Raw genomic sequence first — 27,968 nt, forward strand, 5'->3', positions numbered from 1 at the left:
TGTTGTTGTTGAAGCAGATTACTACTTTCCTTCAACTACACCCCATCCTTTCCACCATGCCACTACTTCCTTCGACTCACCCACCCTTTCCACACATGCCCACTACTTTCCTTTCAACAGCACCCACTCCTTTCCACATGCCACTACTGTTCCTTTCAACACACCCAGCTTCCTTTTCCACATGCTACTACTTTCCTTTCGACTCACCCACTCCTTCCACATGCCCACTAACTTTCCTTTCGACTCACACCCCACTTTCCTTCTATCATCAATGCCCACTACTTTCCTTTCAACACACCCACTCCTTTCCACATGCCCACTACTTTCCTTTCGACTCACCCACTTCCTTTCCATCATTGCCTACTACTTTCCTTTCGACTCACCCACTCCTTTCCACATTGCCCACTACTTTCCTTTCAACACATTCCGTCCACTCCTTTTCCACATGCCCACTACTTTCCTTTCGACTCAACCCACTCCTTTCCATATGCCTCACTACTTTCCTTTTCGAACTCACCCACTCCTTTCCATATGCCTACTACTTTCCTTTCGACTCACCCACTCCTTTCCCCACAGCCCATCTACTTTCCTTTCGACTCCACCCACTCCTTCCACATGCCCACTACTTTCCTTTCAACACACCCACTCCTTTCCCATATGCCCACTACTTTCCTTTCGACTTCACCCACTTCTTTCCACATGCCCACTCTTTCCTTTCGACTCACCCACTCCTTTCCACATGCCCACTACTTTCCTTTCGACTCACCCACTCCTTTCCACATGCCCACTCCTTCCTTTCGACTCACCCACTCCTTTCCACATGCCACTCCTTTCCTTTCGACTCACCCACTCCTTTCCACATGCCCACTACTTTCCTTTCAACATACCCACTCCTTTCCACATGCCACTACTTTCCTTTTGACTCACCCACTCCTTTCCACATGCCCACTACTTTCCTTTCGACTCACCCACTCCTTTCCACATGCCCACTCCTTCCTTTCGACTCACTCACTCCTTTGCCACATGCCCACTTCCTTTCCTTCGACTCACCACTCCTTTCCACATGCCCACTACTTTCCTTTCACACACCCACTCCTTTTCCACATGCCTACTACTTTCCTTTTCGACATGACCCACTCCTTTCACATGCCCACTACTTCCTTTCGACTCACCCACTCCTTTGCACATGCCCACTACTTTCCTTTTCGACTTCACCAACTCCTTTCCACATGCCCACTACTTTCCTTTCGAATCACCCACTCCTTTCCATATGCCCACTACTTTCCTTATCGACCTCACCCACTCCTTTCCACATGCCTACTACTTTCCTTTTCAACTCACCCACTCCTTTCCACATGCCCACTACTTTCCTTTCGACTCACCCACTCCTTTCCACATGCCCACTACTTTCCTTTCGACTCACCCACTCCTTTCCATATGCCCACTACTTTCCTTTCGACTCACCCACTCCTTTCCACATGCCCACTACTTTCCTTTCGACTCACCCACTCCTTTCTACATGCCCACTACTTTCCTTTCCACATGCCTACTACTTTCCTTTCGACTCACCCACTCCTTTCCACATGCCTACTACTTTCCTTTCGACTCACCCACTCCTTTCCACATGCCCACTACTTTCCTTTCGACATGCCCACTCGCCCATACTCCGGTCGCCATATTGGGCTGGAGCTACCCCTTTTAGTCTAGGGAAGGAGTGTCATCAACGAGACACCTTAAAGGGTTTTCTAAACAGTCTCTGGGTTGTAAACTGGGATTAGCTCCAATCGCTTTCCTTTCCCTTGCTCACATTGTTAGCACTTATTATTTAAATTTTAATTTTATTTAACATTTATTTAACTAGACAAGTCAGTTAAGAACAGATTCTTATTTAGAATGCCTGCCTACCAGAATGCAAAAGGCCTCCTGCGGGGATGGGGGCTCGGATGAGAAATTTACAAAATATACATCACGACAAGAGAAACACCACAACACTACATAAAGTTAGAGCTACCTTCTAATCTGCTGTTGTGGAGTGACAACAGCGAAAAATATCTGTCCTGACTCACTGACTGGTTTAAAAGGGCTAAGATAAACTGCTTTCACCTGGAAGTGGAATTTAGAAGGCAGTGCCCAGAGACATATAGTTACAGTATACTGTATTTACAGGGTTATTAAGTAGAGCAGTAAATTAAGTGTTTAACCAATGGGATTCAGCTCCTACTGTGGATGGACAGACATGTCAGTGAGTCTGCCGAGTGTAAGCTATCTGAATACGTGAAGGCTGGTAGGCATGTTGAGAGGTACTTACAGTAGCACAGATACATTTGCATACCCAAACAAAACTATAGCTTCAATGCATGAGTGGTGCTTAAACATTTATATACTCGTCATGTATAGTAGGCCTACTGTATTTAATTTACATTTTGTTATCAGCATTAAAGATACACTATGCAGAAATCGCTCTGCCATTTCCTGGTCGCTAACATTCTAATAGTTTGCCTAATTACCGTTTATGTGACAAAACAAGCAAGTATAGTGTAGAGAATCATTGTACCATTTAAACCACTGTGGAATATCTTTTCCATAACAAAAAATATAGTATTTTCAGCTGTTTGAAGCAGTGGTGGACAGTACCCAATTGTCATACTTGAGTAAAAGTAAAGATACCTTAATAGAAAATGACTCAAGTTAAAGTGAAAGTCACCCAGTAAAATACTACTGAGTAAAAGTCTAAAAGTATTTGGTTTTAAATATACTTAAGTATCAAAAGTAAAAGTATAAATAATTGAAATCCCTTATATTACGCAATCCAGATGGCACCATTTTCTTGTTATTTTAATGTACGGATAGCCAGTGGCACACTCCAACACTCAGACATCATTTACAAACGAAGCATGTGTGTTTAGTGAGTCTGCCAGATCAGAGACAGTAGGATGACCAGGGATATTTACTTGATAAGTGCATGAATTGGACCATTTTCCTGTCCTGCTAAGCATTCAAAATGTAACAAGTAATAAGTGAAAAGTACATTATTTTCTTCAGGAATGTAGTGAAGTAAAAGTAAAAGTTGTCAAAAATACCCGAAAAACTACTTAAGTAGCACTTTCAATTATTTTTACTTAACTACTTAACACCACTGGTTTGAAGCTGATGTACAAAACCAAAATTAAAAGACGCAAAAACTAAACTTAAAGATGCAATACGCTGAAATTGCTCCGCCATTTCCTGGTTAGTAAAATTCTAATAGTTCGCCTAATTTCAGTTTATGAGACAAAACAGTCAGTCATTTTGTAGAAAATCATTGTACCATCTAAAACGCTGTGAAATATATTTTCCATAACCAAAAATCTTGTATTTTCATCTGTTTGAAGCTGGTGTACAAAACCGAAAGAAAAGGACGCAAAAACGAAGTCCCACACTGTCTACGACACAGCTAATTCGTGAATTTAGATTTTCAAGGAAATGTTGGAGGGTGTTCCATGTGTTGGATTTTCTGAGGATGAGTCAGAACTGAAGACACCAAGGGGCATAAAACAGTTAGATGGGAACACAGATTGTGCAAATAAACAGTTGACAGACTTCAAGGTTATAAAAGTGTAAAGGTGAAACCTGGCCAATGTGATAACAAGGCAGCAACACAGCAATATGCTTTTTACCTTTAGCTATAAGCAGTTTCACGACTAATTTGTCTTGCTCAGAGGTACTCTCTTAGTACAGAGATGCTCTTGGGAAAGTATATTCTGATTAACTGAAAATACTGAATTTCTTTGCCATTCATAATAATGTGTTGCAGAAGTTCTTACAATGATACCCATTTTTGTATACATTTTGGTCACTGTTTTGGGTATAACTGATGTTGTGAATGGAGCCTCGTGATATTTATAGTTAGTCAGCATTATTAAGACTTTGGAGAATACTGGGCCTCACAAGCAATTTTTTTGTTAGGGAGAGAGAGCGAGAAACCCCCCTAAAAATATTCCTCCAGAACCATGTCCAACGTATCTGTCCTTGGCAGTGTTCGACACAGATACAGCTGAATTGGCTTAGTGATCAGATTTGTGCAAAACCATATTTTAAATGTTCACATGTCCAAAATTACAGCTCATTTTAGGCATTACCATGATGTTGATCAACTCGCAACATGTGCTATCATATCATAACATTGAGACTGTTGAGAAGATATGAGTGCAGTGTACCATGTTCAGACTACCCCTGTTCCACACACACAAACAGACCTGTTTTAACCCCTCACACACTTAGTCACAGACACGTGTATGGTTTGTCATCGAACGCAAGTGAGATACTGATATTTTTACATGTTAAATGAAGAGTTTTTAGACCGCTCCCTTGTTTCTTTAACACCATTTGCGACACTGACACGCACTTTTCCCTCACAAGCTTCAAAAGACTTTGCAACCCTGATATGTTATTCAATCTTTCACCATCTCTGTGCTTTCTATTATCTTTATCTGAACTGGTTGATCTCTAGAGTGAACGTGACGCAGAGGGAAAACAAATGTTTTTATTGGCCAGTAGCATGTTGGGTCAATCGTGGATGTACATGACCTCATACTGTTAATATCACGAGTCTCTTCCATGTTCACCCAAATTGGATTCCTAAAAGTTTGGTGCACTTCCAGTAATTTTTTTATTTTATGTCTTGAAGGGATGATATGGGAATAATTAAGGAATGTTCTTCTTTTCCAAGTAAAACAAATGTCTGCTGATACCATTTCAACCAGTTTCGAAAATCTGCTAATCTGCCAAGGCTGACCTCATTACTCTCGTGTAACTTCTGGTATTACCTGGCCCTCAAATTTACTCCAGAACAGTACAACAACCTTTACAATAGCTTTTCAAGTTTTGTGTTACACTCATGCTAACGTCAAACCATAGGGCAGAGCTAACAACTTTCATTATCCTGTCTAAGTGATATAGAACCATAAAGATAACATGAATCACCATGCACCCTCATCAGGACAGATCGATGGAGTCTTGAGGTCATCAATGATTGACTGATTTGAAGTAGTCTCTCCATGTCAACACCGTAGTAGTAATAGTAGTAGTAATAGTAGTAGTAATAGTAGTAGTAATAGTAGTAGTAGTAATAGTAGTAGTAATAGTAGTAGTAATAGTAGTAGTAATAGTAGTAGTAGTAGTAGCAGTAATAGTAGTAGCAATAGTAGTAGTAATAGTAGTATTAATAGTAGTAGTAGTAGTAGTAGTAGTAGTAGTAGTAGTAGTAGTAGTAGTAGTAATAGTAGTAGTAATAGTAGTTGTAGTAGTAGTAGTAATAGTAGTAGTAATAGTAGTAGTAATAGTAGTAGTAATAGAATAAGTACTTTATTGATCCCAAGATGTACTACTCAATGTAGTTATCAAGCAATGTATTTTCCGGCACTCAATCTATGTGCTCTTCAGTTGACCACATGACATTGAATGAGCCTCTATATCTTTATAATCCCCATGGTATTTGTTTCAGTGTTTACTTTGTTAACATGGGCCTCTGTAAGTGCATTTGAGTGGACAGAGAAAGGAAGAATGTCATTTGTAGATGCAAATTAAATTCATACATGTTTTGAGTAGTCGCTGGTCCATTTTCTGAATCACTCCGGGAATAGATCAATCGCGTTTCCTGTTTTTCCTTTTCCTGATGCTTTCACTTTTACCCACTCTCAGTTGTAGGCCTGTGTTCTATTTTGGGTTATCGTCAGATATGATGGAACTATTATTTTAAACAAATGTTCTAAATTCTATGTTTACACTGCCATTCTTGGATCAAAAGTGTTTTGGATTTCCATTATGTATGATTTCAGCAATACCTGGGAAAACTACCCAGAATGTTTTTGTTTGTTTATCAGACAGGTTACTATACCCAGTAGAAGCCAGAAGCCTACAAAGATCAAGTCATTGTTGTTCCTTTCCAGCCAGTAAACAATGCACTAGTCTCTACAGCCTTGGTCATAGACCTTAAGTCCACTGGAAAACAATAGTCATTTCTTCCATCTTATATGAGACCGCATTTAGGCTTTGAAAACAGATTTGATCTGCAATCCAGTCTATTTTTTATTCCTTCATAATGGAACCGTGTTTATTAAAACAGAAAGCGCACTGGCAGAGATGATGCATTGTCATTAGACCAAAATCATTTTGATGAGATTAGGAACAGGGTCTTGACTGTGCAAAACTGATGGCCTATAAGATGCCATGTGGCACTAATGTTATGCATGGCGCTGTGTTTTTGTACAATGAGATTACTGTATGTGCTGAAGACGGCTAGAGAGGAGGGCACTGGTCTGGTTTTCTAGAGGGCCTGTTGGGTCTGATTGGTTAATGATACGTCAGGATCAAAGAAGCTGTAGAGGATGAGGACATGGTAATCATCATTTTCAGGCAGTGCAGTGTGACCAACACAACATGTCTCAAGACCAGTAATGCACCCAACAAAGAGGGAACACAGGCCTTTGAAGTTATTTGTTCTTTTTCCACTAAAATGTGCTATGATTTACTGAGAGAAACCAGGAAGCACTGCTTTGAGTTCTTTATGAAAATGGGTGTTTGATTAGATTTTAATTTAATACAAATTAAAATGTAATTGAATCTCTAATTACTATTACTTCCCTCTCTTCCTTGCTTTACTTTTGATCAAAGGAAAGGCCTGTTAAAGGTGGCAGTGAACTGATCAAAATGTACAATACTATATAAATGTCTTTACTTTTAGCATTGTCTATAGTGACTGCTTGCCAATGTTCTGTCCTAAAATGTTTATAGCTTTTATGATACTAAGTGGGGGAGACAGAACCTTGAGACCAGATTCAGTGGGAGAGCTCAACAAGCTGGGGCAATACTATGAATTACTTCCTGGCACAATTTTGGTTTATTACTGTATAATTATTGTTAATTTATTTATGCAACAAATAGGCGTACTTATGCGTACTTTAGTATTGTTCTTGGATGCCAGCTAGGTCATAAGATACAGAAGTGCTGAGAGATTTGCAACATAAACTGGTTAATGCCATCACTCAAAACAACCTTGCTTAGCTATGGCAGATGTTTTGGCTGGTTAACAAGCTGGCATTGGGCATAAACTTGACGTGTTATACATAATATGCAAATGTCCTCAGGAAAAACAAATTGTCCAATTATTTTGCATAAATTATTTGCATTTTAACAGCCCGCTGTCTCGTTGATTTAATATCCTAAACAGGATATACTGTACCTCTATTACCTAAATATACCTGCTATACCTCTCCAACTGTTGCTGCATTTTACAAGAGTTTGATTGTATTTTTATTTGTTCTAGAAGTATGAAAATGCAGGGATATCGTTGGACTTTAAGGTCAGCTTGATGTTTCAAACATGTGGGTAATCTCTTGTGGACAGACTACGAGCAAATTACGTGAGATTTTAGTATTGGGTTAACCGAGACTAACATGTGGGGAATAAGGAACAAAAACCTTGACGTTATCCGTGAAAAGATCTATGGATATCCATCCATGTTCGAGCACATTGTATCTTATTTTCATAATGGAACCGCACCGTTTCGAGTTCAAATACATAGATAGTTCAGGAAAGTGCCTCTGGTACTGCTGTGGTACTGGTACTGGTACTCTGGTACTGCTGTGTTTTGTCTCCTTTACTGTGGACAGAACTACACTGCTGTTTTCCAGACTCCCGTGGCAATTGGTAACTATCCCAGCCGTGACATCACCAGGGGAACAGTCTCAGTGAACTGATCTGGCTTTAGTCTGCTAGTGTACTGTAGGTCTGACAGCATGATAACATCCACTTCTAACCATAGTTGTTAATAACAAGTTATTTCTAAGTTGTTATAGATTGGACATACAAATACAAGTATTTTTTATAACCAATGTTATTGATGAACAAACACAGTAAACACAGCCAACGCACTGTAATATTTCTAAATGCATGTCGTACGTGGTAGCTCACTGCAACAATGATATTATTACCAGATAGAATTTGGTCATAACATGAATAACCGATATGTTAGATACAACTGGAGTATATTCATTTATTTATCGTTTTCCCTTTTTCTCGTATTTATTGAAGAAAATATGACCTGAGTTTGACTGGCGTTTGGCCGCTTTCCAACCACTTCTTTGATTTCAGGGGTCATGATTCTGTCTCATAAAGAGCTAGGAAGCACAGCTTCTTTCCATGGTTGCATGTTAGTGTCTCCTCACCTGCCGTGCTTATTACTTTGCCAGTTTGACCATGTTAAATTCCAAGGCAGTGCTTTGTTTTGTGTGTGTGTGTGTGTGTGTGTGTGTGTGTGTGTGTGTGTGTGTGTGTGTGTGTGTGTGTGTGTGTGTGTGTGTGTGTGTGTGTGTTGTGTGTGTGTGTGTGTGTGGTGTGTGTGTGTGGTGTGTGTGTGTGTGTGTGTGTGTGTGTGTGTGTGTGGTGTGTGTGTGTGTGTGTGTTTGTCTGTGTGAAATGCACACTTCATGTGAATTGAGCTCCTTTATCTTTGATACATTTTATAATGTAATGTTAATGTTTTATAGATACATTACATAGGAAGAATCATATCAAATCAGAATTGAATTTAGACAGTATTTATGTGGACTTGATGCTCACTCTAAGTTGAGGGAATAAGAATAGTTTGAAAAGTGATTAAACAAGAACGTAAGTTAAAAAGGAAATTCAAAAGGAGTTTAATTGAATCTGAAATTAGTAAATTATTTAACATAATCGGATCCCATTATATGTAGGGAGTGAGGTGAAGTATGTTTTACCATATTTTTTGCAGTACTTTCCAAATGAGTCATAAATGTCATAGAGGTGTTTGCAGAATTGAATGTGAGGTGTCATTACAAACTCATTAAAGAAATGGTAAATGTAGTCAAATGTGGTAGTCCTACACTGTAATTATACTACATCTGTCTATGTTGCTAAGTGCCTAGTTTGAAGCTTTCATTTTGGACCCAACCCTGGGGTGTGTGTGTGTGTTTGTGCTCCCATTGTGGCTAGTCAGATGCACAGTCATACAGACACTTTAATGTCTGTAAACTACTGATATGTCTTGTTTAAGAATGTCATCCAGAAAATGCTAATTAGGGCTCCGATCACTAAGGCCACTTCAAACCAACAGTTACCAGAAACAAATTAAGATCATAAATCTGTAGCCCTCATAACATTCCTTACAAGACCCTGACATAATTATGTTATCTCTGTTTAACCAAAGACAGATTCCAAAGACAGATGTCAAAGCCACTGTATAATGGTATTAAACCCGTTTCCAAATGTTTAAATTGTTTACCAGTGACAGTTTACCACTGTCCAAATGTGCCCCTGTGAATAGTCCCCAGGGATCTATGAAACAATGGCTGGTCCACCAGGACCTAGCATTTTTATCTGCCTCACACTGCATGTTTCAAGACCAAGTAGGACACCAACGGTGACCCGTTTGAACTTTTGCTGAATTGTGGTCTAGCTAGTCATTTTCTTAATTTATTTAAAGCATAGCAGTGCAGCCCAGTCAAAGTGTACTATTTTGTCATTGACTGAATTGACTTTCAGATGTCAAATTTTGACAATTGGAGGTCTTATGGTGGCTCAAGCCCCTGCCAGACAAACCTTTTGAGTGTATCCGACAAAAACTGTAAAATGGTTTTTCGACTGAGCGTAATTTGTTAGGTACATGCATCAATAGTTGAAATAAGTTGTTTGACAGATACACAGATGTGTAATGCATTCTTCATGCATTTTATGTGTCTCTGGGATTTGATTTGCCACTGTTCATATCATGCAATTGTAGCCACACTGTGACCGTACCAGACTGTTACCTGCATGGCCACTTTGGACTCTGATGACCTCCAAGGGAGGAAACGTGACATTCTAAATTCAATACCATCTTCCATGGACCTATGATCTATCACCTCCTTCCATCCCTGCCTATCTCTCTCCTCACTCCCTCCCCTGTAACCTACATCTGACTTCAGTCTTGTGTCCGTCACAGACATCTCCCCTCATATAAAGATGATTTTGTTTAGATTAATTAAACAGAGTTATGTGGAATTGAATTAGGCTCCGTCCGCTCTTTAATTTAGGTTATCTTCATTTTCCCCCTTGTCTCATTGGTTGTTCTTTGTATTCTGTACCTCTTCCAGCTGTCGTATGAGGAAAGAGACGACAGTGCAGGGGCACAGAGGATATTATCTATGGCTGAGTCCCGAATGGCACCCTCTGTCATACATAGTGCATTTCTTTTGACCAGAGCCCTTATGTGTCCTGGTCAAAGGTATAGTGCACTATATAGACAATAGGGTGAATTTGGGATGCAGACAATGTGTTGTTGAGCTCCTTTACACAGCACTCATGGTTAACAGAGTGTCTGAATTGCCCCCAGCTCTCAGTGGCTGCCAGTCAGTAAGCTCTTCTCTCATATTTTTCCCCCTGGAGGCATTTTTCATCTTCCTAGCTTCATTTCAATCTTTGACATAAACCTCCTTGCAAACTTTTTGTGTGGAATCCACTTTAGTTCCTGTTCCTAATCTGGGCTAAGAGGGAAGTTTGGGGGAAGGTGGGTCGGGTCGGACTGTTGCATAACATGCTCAGACTGGCATGGGGATGGGGGTGGAGGGGGTGACAGCGGCGAGGGAATATCTGCAGAGTGGCAGACAGACATTAGTCACACAGGCCTCCCTGAAACGCTACAGGCATTAGTCATTAGACCATGAAAGGCCTGGTCTTGATACCAAGGCTGCAATTCAGCTGATTGAAGAAGCCAATTAAATGATAACAAAAGAGAAGCAACCCAGTTGATTGATGACCACCACGTCATCCCAAACTGTGTCTAGAAAGGACTGGAGCACTAAGGGTCTGTCACCGCCTATTTTACGGACCCTAGTGTTTGAAGACAGACTTTTTCTAAGGGAACAGTGTCATCACCATGGTGAAAATAAAGTTGTCTGGATATGTGCTCTAGGATGCTATTCAAGTGTCAGGTTTCTACCTTTGATCAACCAAGATAGGCCTAAGGGGTCAACTTTAAGGGATTATGTATAATTGTAGGCTACAGATAGTTACTCTAATGGAATATTAATCTGTAGAAATGTCTCATAATGTTGTGTGTTTGTCTTTCTTGGTTTTCAGATTTGGATACGCATCTGTGTCCATTTATTGCTGTGCATCACACTTGGAGTCCAGTCAAGTGAATTTGGAAACACTGTGACAGATGACATCACAAGCATTTCACTATTGGTAAAAAGTCCTTGGAAGTACTTATTTCTTCAAGCCACCAAAACTGCAAATCAAAAGCTCTTCCTGTATTTAACTGTCTCCATCCAGTTACTACCAGCATGGTGTTTCATTCTTATCCAGTTCTTAGAAAGGTGGATTGCACAATCCAATCCAATTCATTGTAATCCTCTCAAAATCAACCATTATGCTTATGCGTAACATAGCTGCAATGCCAGTTGCAAACAATTGCATTTCTAGACTTGAAAGTATACTTTGATACATTGATCCATCTAGAATCAGTCATTGTTTTCTAATACCACTGACGGGGATTGTCATGAGAGTCACACACAGTAGGACATCCTGCATTACCATTAGTGTAAACCAGTAGCTTAATCTCTGAGATTTGTTCTGGTAACAAACTCAAATGTTCCCAAAACATTTCTGCTAACATTTCATGATATTGTCTGTTTTTTAACAGAAACAAAATATACCTAAAGATTACAAGATTCCTGTGACATACGTTCCGAAAGAAGTGGTGAGAAGATGTTTTCTTCTTCTCATGATTACACTATTATTATAACTTAATATGTTTGTGTTACAAAATATTATTGAATGTCTGTGTTGCCTGACTTTTTTAGAGGGTGGACTATAATTTTTCTGTTGTGGTAAATTTCAAAACGGTATACACTACGGTTCTAAAGTTTGGGGTCACTTAGAAATGTCCTTGTTTTTGAAAGAAAAGCCAATTTTTTGGTCCATTAAAATAACATCAAATTGATCAGAAATACAGTGTAGACATTGTTAATGYTGTAAATAACTATTGTAGCTGGAAACGGCAGATTTTTTATGGGATATCTACATAGGCGTACAGAGGCCCATTATCAGCAACCATCACTCCTGTGTTCCAATGGCACGTTGTGTTAGCTAATCCAAGTTTCTAATTTTAAAAGGCTAATTGATCATTAGTAAACCCTTTTGCAATTATATTAGCACAGCTGAAAACTGTTGTTCTGATTAAGGAAGCAATAAAACTGGGCCTTTTTTAGACTAGTTGAGTGTCTGGAACATCAGCATTTGTGGTTTTGATTACAGGCTCAAAATGACCAGAAACAAAGAACTTTCTTCTGAAACTAGTTAGTCTATTCTTGTGCTGAGAAATGAAGGCTATTCCAAGCGAGAAATTGCAAAGAAACTGAAGATCTCGTACAACGCTGTGTACTACTCCCTTCACAGAACAGCGCAAACTGGCTCTAACCAGAATAGAAAGAGGAGTGGGATGCCCCGGTGCACAACTGAGCAAGAGGACAAGTACATTAGAGTGTCTAGTTTGAGAAACAGACGCCTCACAAGCCCTCAAGGAATCTGTTTCACAAACTAGACACTCTAATGTACTTGTCCTCTTGCTCAGTTGTGCACCGGGGCCTCCCACTCCTCTTTCTATTCTGGTTAGAGCCAGTTTGCGCTGTTCTGTGAAGGAGTAGTACACAGCATTGTACGAGATCTTCAGTTTCTTGGCAATTTCTCACATGGAATAGCCTTCATTTCTCAGAACAAGAATAGACTGACGAGTTTCAGAATTTTTTTTTTTGTTTCTGGCCATTTTGAGCCTGTAATCAAACTCACAAATGTTGATGTTCCAGATACTCAACTAGTCTAAAGAAGGCCAGTTTTATTGCTTATTTAATCAGGATAACAGTTCCAGCTGTGCTAACATAATTGCAAAAGGCTTTTCTAATGATCAATTAGCCTTTTAAAATGATAAACTTGGATTAGCTAACACAACGTGTCATTGGAACACAGGAGTTATGGTTGCTTATAATGGGCCTCTGTACRCCTACGTACATATTCCATCGAAAATCATCCGTTTCCAGCTACAATAGTCATTTACGACATTAAGTGTCTACACTGTAATTCTGATCAATTTGATGTTATTTTAATGGACAAAAAATGTGCTTTTCTTTCAAAAACAAGGACATTTCTAAGTGACCCCAAACTTTAGAACCRTAGTGTATATCATAACTGTCCAGTACCCATGATTGTTATTTCCTGATTTATTTTCTTTTTCAGGGTGGAATGTGTTGGGTAGCGCTAAACGTTTTCCACTTGGAACTCAGTTTACGAGGATTAGCAGACAAGTTTGGAAGCATTTCGTCCAACAAATATAATATCAGCATATTGATCGAAATGCTGAAAGAGACAAGATATCACATGAAGAACTTGGTACGTTTGCACCTTTGGTTCTAATACTAATATTGTAACTGTGATAGCTCTTATGACAGGTTTCTTTTGATGAGGRCACATGTTAAAAAAAAAAATGTATGCGCCTTTGAAATGCATTACTGTACATAGAATATTTATCATATGGGGCCTCCCGAGTGACGCAGTGGTGTAAGGCACTGCATCACAGGGCTAGAGGCGTCACAACAGACCCGGGTTCGATCTCGGGCTGTATCACAACCGGCTGTGACCGGGAGTCCAATAGGGCGGCGCACAATTGGCCCAGCGTCGTCYTGGTAAGGGGAGGGTTTAGCCAGGGTGGCTTTACTTGGCTCATCGTGCTCTAGTGACTCCTTATGGCGGGACAGGTGTCTGCAGGCTGATCTTGGGTGGCAGTTGAACGGTATTTCCTCCAACACATTGGTGCGGCTGGCTTCCGGGTTAAGAGGGCGTGTGTTAAGAAGTGCAGTTTGGCGGATCATGTTTCGGAGGACGCATGACTCAACCTTCGCCTCCCGAGCCCGTTGGGGAGTTGCAGTGATGAGACAAGATTGAAAAAGGGGGTAGAATACAAAAAATATATATATATTTTTATCATACCAATATGTCATTACCAATTACAATTATGACAATAAGAATACCACCCACAGTGCAACATGTCAGTTAAAGGCCTCAACTGCTTCAAAACATTGAAGGCTGAACTGGCAAAGGTCTTGTTGGATAGAGTCTTTGATTGGGAGTACTACCTAGCTGCCTCTGGTGGAGGTGGTCAATAACACATCCATTCATGCAATCCTTTCTGGCCCAATCACGCGAAATAGAATAAAACAAGATACTATAATAAAATAATAAACATGGTACACAAGTCGTGAGCACAAATAGACCAGTGACCGCATCATTTCACATCTGAGTTGTCTGCAATGATGTCTTGTGAGGACTGGATCATCTATCATCTATACCTGATCAGGTCAGATCAGGTATTCATAAAGGGACCTCTCTTAGTCTCATGAGAGTGAAGAAGTACAGTGCCTTGCAAAAGTATTCATCCCCCTTGGTGTTTTTCCTATTTTGTTGCATTACAACCTGTCATTTAAATTGATTTTTATTTGGATGTCATGTAATGGACATACACAAAATAGTCCAAACTGGTGAAGTGAAATGAAAGAAAAACTGAAAAGTGGTGCATGCATATGTATTCACCCCCTTTGCTATGAAGCCCCTAAATAAGATCTGGTGCAACCAATTACCTTCATAAGTCACATAATTATTTAAATAAAGCCCACCTGTGTGCAATCTAAGTGTCACATGATCTATCACATGATCTCTGTATATATACACCTGTTCTGAAAGGCCCCAGAGTCTGCAACACCACTAAGCAAGGGGCACCACCAAGCAAGCGGCACTATGAAGACCAAAGAGCTCTCCAAACAGGTCAGGGACAAAGTTGTGGAGAAGTACAGATCAGGGTTGGGTTATAAAAAAATATCCKAAACTTTGAACATCCCACGGAGCACCATTAAATCTATTATTAAAAAATGGAAAGAATAYGGCACCACAATAAACCTGCCAAGAGAGKGCCACCCACCAAAWCTCACRGACCAGGCAAGGAGGGCATTAATCAGAGAGGCAACAAAGAGACCAAAGATAACCCTGAAAGAGCTGCAAAGCTCCACAGCGGAGATTGGAGTATCTGTCCATAGGACCACTTTAAGCCGTACACTCCATAGAGTTGGGCTTTACAGAAGAGAAGCCAGAAAAAGCCATTGCTTAAAGAAAAAAATAAGCAAACACGTTTGGTGTTCGCCAAAAGGCATGTGGGAGACTCCCCAAACATATGAAAGAAGGTACTCTGGTCAGATGAGACTAAAATATCGCTTTTTGGCCATCAAGGAAAACGCTATGTCTGGCACAAACCCAACACCTCTTATCACCCCAAGAACACCATCCCCACAGTGAAGCGTGGTGGTGGCAGAATTGAAGGAATGATGGATGGCGCTAAACACAGGGAAATTCTTGAGAGAAACCTGTTTCAGTCTTCCAGAGATTTGAGACTGGGACAGAGGTTCACCTTCCAGCAGGACAATGACCCTAAGCATACTGTTAAAGCAACACTCAARTGGTTTAAGAGGAAAAATTTAAATGTYTTGGAATGGCTTAGTCAAAGCCCAGAGCTCAATCCAATTGAGAATCTGTGGTATGACTTAAAGATTGCTGTACACCAGCGGAATCATCCAACTTGAAGGACCTGGAGCAGTTTTGCCTTGAAGAATGGGCAAAAATCCCAGTGGCTRGATGTGCCAAGCTTATAGAGACATACCACAATAGACTTGCAGTGTTAATTGCTGCAAAAAATATTTTGCATCTTCAAAGTGGTWGGCATGTTGTGTAAATCAAATGATACAAACCCCCAAATAATCAATTTTATTTCCAGGTTGTAAGGCAACAAAATAGGAAAAATGCCAAGGGGGTGAATACTTTCGCAAGCCACTGTACATCCATAATGTAGACCTAATAACTTCTTAAAGCATATTACTTGTATTATTCTGGCTAACTTTTCTGAATCCAACAGGGTTAATGAGGTTCCCCTTGTCCTGAATAAAGGGACAAGACTGAAGTTACTACATACAGTATAACGTCTTAAATCTGGGCTCAAACATATCTGTCCAGCTGTGTTCTTTGAACTATTTGCTGCATGGCTAAAGCCATGGGGGTATAAAAGCTAAAGTTAACGTTAAATGGTCTATCAACAGCTACAAACCATTATCATTTATGTTTTGAATTTCACATCATTGAGATAATTATTCCCCTTTTGTCTCCGCAGGAGGCGATCACGTATGATTTTGAGTGCCACTACAGAAATGAGCAATGGCAGACAGGACACTATTTTCATTTTGTCGAAGATTTTTTAAAAACGGCCCGTTTGAATAGAGATTTGCCAGAAGAATGTGATCCACCTCCCTGTCCCACAGCAACAATGGCTACAACAATAACAACACAATACCCCACATCAGGTAAATGTTGAGGTGTTTTTTAAAAGTGTAAATGTTATATATATATATATATTTTTTAAATTTAACTAGGCAAGTCAGTTAAGAACAAATTCTTATTTACAATGACCGCCTACCCCGGCCAAACCCAGACGACGCTGGATGTAATACAGCCTATCTAACGTCATTGTTGCATTCGCTCATATTCAAATGCAAGATGGCGCCAACAGAGATGGTCGCCTCGCTTCGAGTCCTTAGGAAACTAYGCAGTATTTCATTTTTTAATGTATTATTTCTTACAYTGTTAGCCCAGAAAATCTKAAATGTTATTACATACAGCCGGGAAGAACTATTGGATATAAGAGCGATGTCAACTTACCAACATTACGACCAGAATACGACTTTCCAGAAGCGGATCCTTTGTTCGGACCACCACCCAGGACAGTGGATCTAATCCCAAAAGCCGACCCAAAACAACGTTGCCCCATAAGAGGCAGATGGAGCGGCCTCCTGGTTAGGATCCGTAGGCGTGCACACAGCCCACCGCTTCTGAGTATATTACTCGCCAATATCCAGTCTCTTGACAACAAGGTAGACGAAATTAGAGCAAGGGTTGCCTTCCAAAGAGACATYAGAGATTGTAACATTCTCTGTTTCACAGAAACATGGCTCTCTTGGGATACGTTGTCGGAGTTGGTTCAGCCACAGGGCTTCTTCATGCGTTGCGCTGACAGAGATAAACACCTCTCTGGGAAGAAGAGGGGCGGGGTGTATGCTTCATGATTAACGACTCATGGTGTAATCATAACAACATACAGGAACTCAAGTCCTTCTGCTCACCCGACCTAGAATTCCTTACAATCAAATGCCGGCCATATTCTCCCAAGAGAATTCTCGTCAGTTATCATCACAGATGTGTATATACCCCTTCAAGCAGACACCCCGACAGCCCTCAAGGAACTTCACTGGACTTTGTAAACTGGAAACCATATTTCCTGAGGCTGCATTTAYTGTAGCTGGGGATTTTAACACAGCAAATTTGAGAACAAGGCTACCCAAATGCTATCAGCATATTGATTGCAGTACTCGTGCGTGCAATACACTCGATCGTTGCTACTCTAACTTCCGCGATGCATACAAGGCCCTCCCTCGCCCTCCCTCCGGCAAATCCGACCACGACTCCATCTTGCTCCTACCGTTTTATAGGCAGAAACTCTAACAGGATGTACCCGTGACTAGAACCATTCAACGCTGGTCTAACCAATCGGAATCCATGCATCAAGATTGTTTTGATCACACGGACTGCGAAATGTCCCGGGCAGCCTCAGAGAATAACATCGATCTATACGCTGACTCGGTCAAGGAGTTTATAAGGAAGTGCATTGGAGATGTTGTACCCACTGTGACTAGGAAAAAACCTACCCTAACCAGAAACCATGGATGGATGGCAGCATTCGCGCAAAACTAAAAGCGCAAACCACCACATTTAACCTTTGAAAGAGGACTGGGAAAATGGCCTAACATAAACAGTGTAGTTCTTCCCTCTGCAAGGCAATAAAACAAGTGAAATGTCATTATAGGGACGCATGTGGCAGGGTCTAAAGGAAATCACAGGCTACAAAAAGAAAACCAGCCACGTCACGCTTCCAGACAAACTAAACACCTTCTTTGCCCGTTTGAGGACAGCACACTGCCACCGTCGAGGCCCACTAACAAGTACTGCGCCCCCCCCCCCCCCCCCCCCCTCCGTGGCCGACGTGAGTAAGACATTTAAACGTGTTAACCCTCGCAAGGCTGCTTGCCTAGATGGCATTTTCTAGCCGCGTCCTCAGAGCATACGCAGACCAGCTGGCTGGTGTGTTTACGAACATATTCAATCGCTCCCTATCCCAGTCTGCTGTCCCCACATGCTTCAAGATGGCCACCATTGTTCCTGTACCCAAGAAGGCAAAGATAACGGAACTAAATGACTACCGCCCCGTAGCACTCACTTCTGTCATCATGAAGTGCTTTGAGAGACTAGTCAAGGATCATATCCCCTCCACCTTACCTGTCACCCTAGACTCACTTCAGTTTGTTTACCGCCCCAACTGGTCCACAGACGATGCAGTCGCCATCACACTGCACACTGCCCTATCCCATCTGGACAAGAGGAATACCTATGTAAGAATGCTGTTTATTGACTAAAGCTCAGCATTCAACACCATAGTACCCTCCAAACTCATCATTAAGCTTGAGACCCTGGGTCTTGACGCTGCCCTGTGCGACACAACAGTAGTGGGCTTGATTACCAACAACGACGGGACAGCCTACAGGGAGGAGGTGAGGGCCCTCGGAGTGTGGTRTCAGGAAAATAACCTCTCACTCAACGTCAAGCTGAAAAACAKCTTCTATCTCAAGGCCATCAGGCTGCTAAACAGCAATCACTAACTCAGACAGGCTGCTGCCAACATTGAGACTCAAATGACTGGCCACTTTAATAAATGGATCACTAGTCACTTTAAACAATGCCACTTTAATATTGTTACATATCTTACATGACTCATCTCATATGTATATACTGTACCTTATACCATCTATTGCACCTTGCCTATGCTGCTCGGCCATCGCTCATCCATATATTTATATGTACATATTCTTATTCCATCCCTTTAGATCTGTGTGTATTAGGTAGCTGTTGGGGAATTGTTAGATTACTTGTTAGATATTACTGCACTGTCGGAACTAGAAGCACAAGCATTTCGCTACACTCGCATTAACATAAGCTAACCATGTGTATGTGACCAATAACATTTAGATTTAATTTGATAGTGGTCAATTCTGATGCGCCATAGGAGTCGGCGCTCAGTTTAAACCTTGTTAGCTACTGTGGTATATCCTGTGGTGCTCATATGCTACGCCCATTATAAAACTATTATCTGTCTCGTTTGGTGTATGGGCATCGGTACCTCTCCATTAAACTATTCCTCTTGTGAACAGTCTTTTTTTTATAGGTGAGATCTTGTTTCGGTTGCGTGTCTTTTTATCTCTGTCCTACACAGAATCTTCTATCAATTTTTTTGTTCAAAGAACTTCACATGACAAAACATGGAATGTACCAGGTGTTTGGAAGGTCCATTGTGACATTAGTGATGCAGCTGAGTCACAGAACCAAAGAAAGATGTCCCCTGATGGACCCCATGAAAGGAAGAAAAGGACTGAAACCCCAATTGTGGAAGTGTTGATTACAGAGCAATCTTCAGATCTTCCCAAGCGCTTGGCCTTTCTTTCCTGATGCAGACAGATCTGATCTTTTGTCCRAAGGAAAGAAAAGGTGGCTGTGATGTGACTTTATAGGCGTCAACAATGAACTGTTTTCATCATTGGGCATTAACTCTCTCTCTCTCTATCTCTATCCAGTCAACTATCCTGCCATAGGAACAGAATTCAACATGTCAGCACCAGACTCCGAAACCTGTAAGTCAAAAAAAAGAAACTGTGGCACAGATTTAGTTGCTGAAAGTGTCCAAATAGTAGCAATGTAATGCAACCAGTCAAACTGGTGTAGGCCTACTAGCTGCATGGCTACTATTATTGACTGTTGCTCAACTGAAGAATAGCCTGGAGAGAGAGCATTCCCTTAAGGCCACCACAGGCTGAAATTACAGTTGGTCCATTAATTTTTGTATTTTCAAAAAGGAAACAAAAATCTCAATGAAAATGTATATTGTTTTTGTTTATCATACTACAGTCATCAACATTTCATGAATGATTTAAAAGCCACWTGGACTATATGTAGTAACATACTTTGAAGAGATTGTGATTGGGTGTAAATAGATGTTTGGTAGTCTAAATTCAGTGTACTTGTCTTAAACTGCCAATTCTGGAAAGTCAGACTCTTCCCACAAGCCAACTAATTTTCCTCAGCTTCAGAATCATCAAAATTCACCAAATGTTGTGTGGTTATCCTTAGACATATTATTGAGACTTGCCATGAGGGAATTGTTGATATGTTATACATTTTATATTCTATATAACATTTTCTTTGGAAAAATGGTTCAAAATATTTTTTGTATTTTATAGATAGAAAGGTGAAAAATTATATTTATCCACAATCTGCTCTGAGCAAGTCCGGTCCTGGAGTGTCTTAACTAAATGAAACCAAAATATTTAGGATGACTTAATTAAGTGTCCCGAAAAATGTATTTGCGGGATATGCAAATATGCACATATTAAATGAGTTATCACCTCATTTGCATATTTTTATTCAATATTTCCACCTTATGTTATTTTTTGTTATATTGATTACTGCATTGTTGGGTTTGGAGCTTGCAAGAAAGGTATTTKACTATACTTGTGCACGTGACATTACATTTAAGAAAATGTGTAATGCAAAAAAGTATTATATTTGTATCTACTTTTAACAGGCAAAAGTTGATTGTGAAATGATTAAGAGAAAAACAATATCTATACGGGTGTGGTGCCTGGCCTTAATTTGCTAATTGGTTAAAAGCCTTTGTCACTTGATTGATTTATGAAGAGGCTGCAGGGCAAATTGCATTCCTCCACATGACAGTTTGGGTTACAACTCATGTCTTGTTGTTCTACCAGAGCTGTTATGTGTCTCCCCTATCACTGACCAACACGATCTACTGTATCCAATCATTTTCCATGCATCAATCATAGCTACGGTATGAGACATACGATGGATAGGAGACATGTTTTGATATTGAGATAAAAACGGATACATTGAATCAATGCAGCCGTTTTTATCTCAATATCAAATCATTTCTGGGTAACAATGAAGTACCTTGCTGTGATTGTGTTAAATTAAAATGGTCAAAAAGATACAGAAATAGCTTCTTAGCGAAGAGCAATTTCTCAAACAAGAATTTTGCTAGGACTGTCTGGGAGTGGTCTGAGTGGGGAGGGGAAAACTGAAACTAAGCTGTTATTGGCAGAGATGTTTGGAACCCTCTTTCTTATTGGTCTATTAACTAATTTACCGCCTGGTGTTGTCACCAGCCAGGAAAAAACTCCATCCCACTAAAACAGGCTGAAATTTGAGGCAGTATTTTCAAGCAGCTCTTATACTAACAGGGCATTATCATAATTTGCATGGTTTCATTCCATATAAAACACAAGAAAATCATGTTTTTATTTTCCGTTAACATGTGGGGAAAAAACATCCCAGTCAGGCAAATATCTATGACATAAATGTTTAGTTCAGGGCAAAGTCCCAGACTGAGTCAGTAAAAAGTAGAGAGGGTTATATTACAATTATTAGCCAGCGTTCAAATACAAAAAGTTGTTATACAAACAATTTGAATTATATGATCACATATGATTTCTTTGTTTGCACCATTTCAATATTGGGTGCGTTCACAAATTCGCTCCGGCTATCTACTCCAATTTCAGAGCACTCTCGTCTGAGTGTGCCAGAGCAAAACAACTGATGAATTTACGAACGCTCAACACCCGTTGAATATGGCCGGTGTCAGTTAACGTCACCAACAATCGGAAAGATATTGTTGCCAGCAGCACAGTTACAGTCATCAACGCACTGGATAACATGTAAACAGCCTAACCAGCTCTGCTAGGGCGAGTAAAATGGTCAGATTAAGGTGTTCTCTCATTTGTGTCTGGAAGTAGCTAGCCAACGTTAACCAATTAGCTTGGGTGCTTGACTGCCGTTGAGGCCAGAACGCTCGCATCAACCCTACTCCTCGGCCAGAGCGTCCAGGGTGTGCTCCGAACGCTCCGAGAGCGAAACGCTCTGAATTTTACGAACAGACAATCTGACAACGCTCTGGATTTACAAACGCCCAGAGGGCACTCTGAGTGCACTCTGGCACTCCAGATTGAATTTACGAACACACCCATTATTCTTACTGACTAGAAACCTGTCTGTCCACACAGGGAACGAGCGTCTGAGATTCCTGCCAGAAGTAGTGGAGAGAAGCCTCCTGTCACTACTTGTCATTCCTATTGCAGCCGTTGTGTTTCTGTTTGCGTGGAAGGTGAGCTGTCCTTTGACCCAATCTACAACCTTAAAGTGTTCTATCTACAACCTAAAAGGGTTCTTCGGCTGTCCCCATAGGAGAATCCTTTGAAGAACCCTTTTTGGTTCCAAGTAGAACCTTTTTGGAACCCATTTTTCKAAGAGTGTAAGGATCTGCAACTTAAAACATGACTGGTGCCACTCTGTTAATAGATTGTTGTTTTGTCTGTGGACATTGTACTGTCTATGTTCATTGTTAATCTCTTTGATTGTAAGTCATTGTATTTCTTTTGTCTTTGATGGTTGTTTTGTCTTTGACCGTCTGTGAGTTTCTTTACCAGTATCTTCTACTTTGTTGTTTTGTATTTTTGTTAGAGAATTTTACTTTGTTTGTACTTGTTGGTTGACATGGGTTCCCTTGGTGTTTAACATTGTTACTCTCGGATCTTACAGGTGAAATCCAGGAGGAACCAACATCAGTCAGATGAACGGAACTCAGTGGAAGGAGGCCTTTTCACAGGACCAGAAGGGACTTTGGCACCTCCACTAGAGGAACCATCTGAAAAGTAAAGGCATTCACTCATATTTCATTTCATTTAATCTATCAATTCCTGCATATGAATATTATAAAATCATTCGTCTTAATATCAGACACAAAAATGTATCAAAGGTTTGCGTGTCTGAAAATAATCAAGGTGAGGTGAATTTGTATACATTTTTTAAATAGGTTTTTAATTATGATGGTTTTGTACATTACAGGAACAGATTGAACATCATTGAGACAGTGTAATTCTTCAAATCCTTGGAAATTGGTGAGATTTATATTTTTCTTCATATAATTTGTGACCTCGGACAGAGACAGAGAACCATCTTAGCCAACTCCTAATATTTATGGTTTGACAATGAAGAGTATGGAACTAGGACACATTGTTTTAGCTACCTGTATGTAAAGCGTAACAGAAATGTACTTCTTCTTTCTTTGTCTCTCTTAGGTGTACAGAGTAATCGTCTGAGAATGAGAAAGGAAACAAGCAAACATAAAACTGCATTTCTTATGGATTTTTGAGGTGAAAGACTTGCTTCTTTCCTGTCTAGAAATTGCCAGTCCTCACATACTAGAACCAGAGAATGACATTGCATAGAAAATCTTTGTTTTTCTTACAAGAATATTAACCCGTCGTCTACTATCAAATTTTGTCCGAAGAAGCTGAAAAGGAGACCGGATTGTCATGGAAACATCTAGAGGCACCAATAACAGTCTAAATATGACTCTGATCACCCATAACTGCTGTAAAACACAGTAAACTTTACGGGACAAAGTTGGTTTCACAAGCACTCCCATTTGCACTTTGTGTGGGTTTGGCTGGAGTGTAGATACCAGATCTACTCAAGAATGGGCCAGAAAACAAACCCCTACAAATGGCTTTCTTTTTTTCGAAGAACCCTTTTTGATTCCAGGTAGAACTCTTTTGGGTTCCATGTAGAACCCTTTCCACAGAGGACTGAAAAATAAATGACTACCTCTAGTCGCCCTCACTTTCCTCATCTTCTTCTCAGCAGCATTCTACTCCATTTCCATCTTCATCTGGGTCTCCATTGGACATTCCCTGAGAACAAATGTTGAAATTAGTTAGCTAGAAATATTCTCAGATCTAAGCATCKGTTTTGTTTCATGTTTTTGGCCGTGTATGTACCGAATGGATGAGGTTGTGTGATTTATTTATTTATTTACTCAGAATGCTGACAGCACCGTGTTGCTTCGGTTGAAAAAAACTAAACAGACAATGATTCAGCTTATCTATAAAAATACTAAATGAGCAGGAAAAGGTCTACAAGGGCGCATTATAACCCATTCTTCTGCCATGCATTAAGTCCTCATAAGCAGCACATAAGCATGTATGAACACGTGCATTATCTATATTATTAAGACAGCCATAGAGGGATGTACATATGAGTGTATGATGGTGTGGTTAATTGCTTATGAATGGGTTGTACAAAAGGCTTTGGTTGGAGGTGTAAATGTACAAAAAAATTGCTGCTTTGACTAACTTACATTTTACCCATTATATACATTAAGAATTCTCCCTATAGCAATCAATGGTCAAGCAAGGGTAGATACTACATATCCATATTGATTTAGATAAAACGTTTAAGGGGTCTGATAACTCTCGGTGTTTCTATGCTCTCAATGCACAAGAAAGAGGTGGACTAGCATTAAGTAAACCAGCACAGTATCAGATTCTGGAGACTGAGATTAACCACGTGTATCATCAATTACAGTATAACTGGGCTCTGGTATATTGCAGCTTAACCACCCATAAGGTATTTTCTGTATGTTGCATGTAAACAACTGTATTACAGTTCAACAACATGTTAAGGTGGCTCAAAGCTATGAATTCAAGGTGAGTTCAAACATTTTCTTTTTACTTTTCACTCCAAATCAAATGTTATTTTATTCGTCACATGCTTCGTAAACAACAGGTGTAGACAATCAGTGAAATGCTTACAGCTCGTCTTAGTGCCAGCAGCGGTTTATGGTGGTAAATAAACAGCTACGAAAATATAGAGCACCCTATTGAATTGTGTTTCAAATAGCTGTCAGTGGCCTATACAGCAAGTGAACTAAGAGATTCATTTCTCAAACAAGTCTAAATACAAAACCCTGAATATAACAACGTTTTTTGAGAGGACCGGCATCTAAAATGTACCATGATTTAGAAAAGTGATATGATCTGTGAGGAGAGTGTCTGACAATGAATCCAGAGAGGATGCATTCCATGATTCACAGATGTATCACTGTAACTATTATAGAAATTAGAAGAGTACCTAGGAAATTATTGGCATTTTTGCACAATTCAGTTGCCATCTTAGGCATGATGAAAATTGCCCAATCCATGACATTATGCAATTGCATAAATGCAAGCTCTCAAATAAGCATGGACTGCTATTGTTGACATACGTTGGCAAAGAGAGAGAACTTAAACCTTGTGTATTAAGTTAGCCAATGCAAGCTTAACTGTACTTGTACCAATACATGCATTCCCTCACTTTCGCCATTTGGCGTTCTCACCCCTTGTACCTTGTACAATCCTGGTTTTGTGCCTTGTTTGGACTCCATCATGACTCCATCATGAATACAGGTGATACATTAAAATATATCATTATGCTGTTTGATCCAAGAGCAGTTAGATCATTGTTTTATGCACAGTATTTTGTGTATGACATTTCACAAACTCACCAGGAGACAACACAGTAATGGCGACAAACCACTGACTAAAAAACCAACATGGCGGACAAGAGACCATCTCATCAATAGGTGTTGGTTGTCTCTCAGTGACCATGAACCAATGGGATAGATAGACCAGTCTGCTAAAAAGTGTTGTAGACAAAACCTAGAGAAGAGTGTCGCATCATTGCCCAGCTGGTTATAATGATCTCCGACCAATGGAAATGACCTGGTACTCATGTTGTCTTTGTGGCACCTCTACGTTAACCCATTACCCTTATTCCAATACATAATTATCACTCTAATTCAAACAAATGGACCCTAAGCCTAAGTGAAAGCCATTTTAAATATCAGGACACACATTAGTTAGAGCAATAACCCTTTTCATTTGAACACTAATACTCCACAACACTAAGCTCTTATAAATCAATTYTACACTAAATAACATGTGACAGAAGAATGCATTCAAACTCCAAATTGCAATTCTGTCTGCATGTAATGTTTTAGGTGTTGTACTTTGTATAGGAAACGGTTCCACTGGTAAAAACCTGTTTACTTCATCAAGTGTATTTGGGGAATTTGCCTATTGGACTTTTCTCTTAGAAGAGTATTTATAGTGCAAAATGGAGTGAATGTTAAAAAAAATACCACATTGGTGTTCATATAGTTCTGAGCAAAAGTGTCAATTTCAGCATGAGTAGCTGAAAACGCTTGGTGTGATTAACTGTTGTTTTGTTGTATTAAAGCTTTAAGATAATTATTTTATCCCCAAAATAAATGACTTTGTATTAGGGCTGTCAGAGTTAATCACTTGACTTGAGTAAAAAAAATCTAATGTAAGCACAATTTGTTTTTAAATCACGATTAATCGCATTGTCAGTAATTATTCAGAATACAATGAAAACGTCCAAAATACATAATATATACAGCTAAAAACAAACAATGTGATGTCAAAACAAGTTGACAATGAGGTTAAAAAAAAGTGTGCTTTATCAAGTTACTTGATTTTGCTAACCGTTATTTTGGACAAAATCAAGACGACAATGCTTTTTGTATAACAATTGAGCAAATTATGAATTTACGATTAATCACAGCAAATCCAGCGATTAACTWGATTTTTTATTTTTATCGTTTGACAGCCCTACTTTGTAATAAGCATCGTGATACATTGAAAAATGAAACATTTTTTATTGCCACAACAAAAACAGTATGTACGCTTCTAAAGAGTCAACTTCAGAAGTTTTGCGGGTGTTTTACATATTGTATGAATGTTGTGATGAGTTGAAACATGGTTTAAGCTGTGAACAGAAATGTGGTGGCATCCCCCATTTTCCTGTCTGTCTTTAGAGCCTATGAACACRCAGAGATAGTCATTGTCCCAAATGGCACCCCATTACCCTATATAATTCACTACTTTTGACCAGGGCCCATAGGGCTCTGGCCAGGAGTAGTGAACTATATATGGAATAATAGGGTGCTACCATGTTGAAAAGAGCAAGAGCCCTGAAGAACTGTTCTGGTATCAGTTATATGTTGTTTTACTTATTTTGGTTGAAATTAGTTGATCCCTGAACAGTGGTTTTGGTCTCTAGCTTAGTGTCCCACTATAAAAATACKTGTAGGCAGGAAGTTAATCTGGGTGCCAAAAGAAAACATCATTCCGACCCAGGCAAATGCTGGGCAACACTACTGTATTTTTGTATAAATGTAAACAAATGTATATGATGAGATATGAATAAAGTACACATATCCAAATATGCAGCGTGGCAGAGCTGTGTTTTGTGATAATTATACAAAAGTTGATGGAAACAAATACCTTACACCAACGACACAGAAAATGATTCAAAAAAGGATCTGACTTCCCTTCCTCTAAAAAGGTATTTGATTTAAACAACTGTTCATTTGAGGGGTGATGCCATCATCTAACTTAAAGCATCTGAACTCATACCATTGTTTTCATCATGAGTAAATAGAGCCAACAAACATGTCAGTATGAATACACTATTGTRCTGCTGTGAACAGCAATATAGAACTGTAACTTTTCTGACAATGACTATCGAAGAAACGATTGACCTAAGTGACTTCAGGGTCAACACTCTTAGAAAAAAATATTATTTGGCTGTACCCATAGGAGAACCCTTTTTTGGTTCTAAATAGAATGCTCTGTGGTAAGGGTTATACATGGAACTCAAAMTAGTTATACCTGGAACCAAAAAGGGTTCTCCTATAAGGACAGCGGAAGAACCCTGACTGACTAAATTTCTCCCGACACCAAGACCAGAGGTTGGGGTGTAGGGTTTGGGCATAGCCTGAAGGTTGGGAGGGGCAGTTCCTCTTGCTGCTCCGTAGGCGAGCT

The 27,968-nt window shown here is 39.8% G+C and overlaps 1 protein-coding gene across 1 annotated transcript in view; it reads left to right on the forward strand.

The window, feature by feature from the left end:
- Positions 1-27,371, forward strand: part of LOC111962725 (kit ligand-like) — a 41,691-nt gene extending 14,320 nt beyond the window's left edge. The window contains exons 2-10 of the mRNA XM_023986027.2: positions 11,116-11,223; positions 11,681-11,737; positions 13,270-13,422; positions 16,241-16,430; positions 19,806-19,862; positions 22,305-22,405; positions 22,840-22,952; positions 23,146-23,198; positions 23,379-27,371. Of these exons, the coding sequence (XP_023841795.1) occupies positions 11,116-11,223; positions 11,681-11,737; positions 13,270-13,422; positions 16,241-16,430; positions 19,806-19,862; positions 22,305-22,405; positions 22,840-22,952; positions 23,146-23,176 (810 nt within the window). The 3' untranslated portion in view covers positions 23,177-23,198; positions 23,379-27,371. The remainder of the gene's footprint in view (positions 1-11,115; positions 11,224-11,680; positions 11,738-13,269; positions 13,423-16,240; positions 16,431-19,805; positions 19,863-22,304; positions 22,406-22,839; positions 22,953-23,145; positions 23,199-23,378) is intronic.
- Positions 27,372-27,968: the final 597 nt, after the last annotated feature.

This window comes from Salvelinus sp. IW2-2015, linkage group LG4q.1:29, assembly GCF_002910315.2.
Source record: "Salvelinus sp. IW2-2015 linkage group LG4q.1:29, ASM291031v2, whole genome shotgun sequence".
Classification (NCBI taxonomy): domain Eukaryota; kingdom Metazoa; phylum Chordata; class Actinopteri; order Salmoniformes; family Salmonidae; genus Salvelinus; species Salvelinus sp. IW2-2015.